The 1051-nt window shown below is 41.1% G+C and overlaps 2 protein-coding genes across 2 annotated transcripts in view; both read right to left on the bottom strand.

The window, feature by feature from the left end:
* The window catches only part of LOC109129056 (protein SIEL-like), a 2204-nt gene extending 1838 nt beyond the window's left edge, over window positions 1-366 (bottom strand). Inside the window, exon 1 of the mRNA XM_019236618.1 lies at window positions 27-366. Within this exon, the coding sequence (XP_019092163.1) occupies window positions 27-366 (340 nt within the window). The remainder of the gene's footprint in view (window positions 1-26) is intronic.
* Window positions 551-1051, bottom strand: part of LOC104745035 (protein SIEL-like) — a 4130-nt gene continuing 3629 nt past the window's right edge. The window contains exon 8 of the mRNA XM_019236997.1: window positions 551-797. Coding sequence (XP_019092542.1) covers window positions 563-797 — 235 coding nt within the window. The 3' untranslated portion in view covers window positions 551-562. The remainder of the gene's footprint in view (window positions 798-1051) is intronic.

Here is a 1051-nt window from a genome sequence, read left to right as displayed (position 1 = left end):
CTCTGCGCTCACACACTGCAGATTACTAGAGAACGTAAACTGTTCCGGAGAGAAGCAACTAAATATCTTGATGAGATGAAGCAGTCTACAGCAATTTATATCAGCAGAGCTCCCAATCTCTAGCAATGACTTCTTAGTTTCAGTTAGAAAATCTGATGGTTTGGTGCATTGTTGTTCATGGTGGAGCTCTAATTTAGATATCGTTGAAGTTAGCTTCTCCATGCAGCTAAGGCGGCAGCAAGTCTCAAATCTATATAGCCTTAACAAGCAACCAAAAATTACTAGCTCCATTACTAAGGACACCTCCATAGACAAGCCTGTGAATCTACACCTTATCTCCATCAGTTTGATCTCTACCTCTTCCATCAGTATTTCCGGTTCTACAGATCTACACGTGCTGATGTGTCTTGGGTATTCGAAATGAGAGCATACTTGAGCGAGAAGTTCTATTACGTGAATGTACTGACACGTAAATTGCAATGCACCAATGGAGATTGAAGAATCGGCTGTCAAAATTGCTAACTCCTGTTTGCAAGCCCTGGACAAGAAGACAAGAAACACATTAGATAGGGTACACCTGAAACAATGATTCAGAGGCTGGAATTTTAATAGATTGTAAGCTGTAAAACCTCAACGCTCGGAGTGCTTCTTTCGAGCACCCTGATTGTGATAACAACCAGGCAGCCTTTATTTTCAACAGTATATAGTTAACAAACTTGAGTGCTTGATTACTCTCATTAGATATATCTTTGCTTGGTAGTAAGACAGGGTTTCCAGCAAAATCTGCATCACCGTGCCTATATGCATGAAAAAATATATCTCCTTTGTTGAATTCTGTACCCGAAGAAGCAGAAAGAATAGTGCAATGAGTCAAGTAAGCCAAAAGCGTATCCTGGTCCATCATCTCATGAAGTCCACGAGAGAATTTCCCCAGCATTGCAAGTGAATATGAAAAAGCCAGGGGTGGTATGGAGGTGATGCTTTGTTTGTTTGAGAGAGGGGCTGAGATTATCAGCATAAGAGATGCAGATAAGTGTCGGCTGTTGAATTC

Source organism: Camelina sativa, chromosome 15 (assembly GCF_000633955.1).
Source record: "Camelina sativa cultivar DH55 chromosome 15, Cs, whole genome shotgun sequence".
Taxonomy (NCBI): Eukaryota; Viridiplantae; Streptophyta; class Magnoliopsida; order Brassicales; family Brassicaceae; genus Camelina; species Camelina sativa.
Note: the sequence above shows the minus strand (reverse complement) of the source record. Positions and strands in the feature narration are given on the sequence as shown.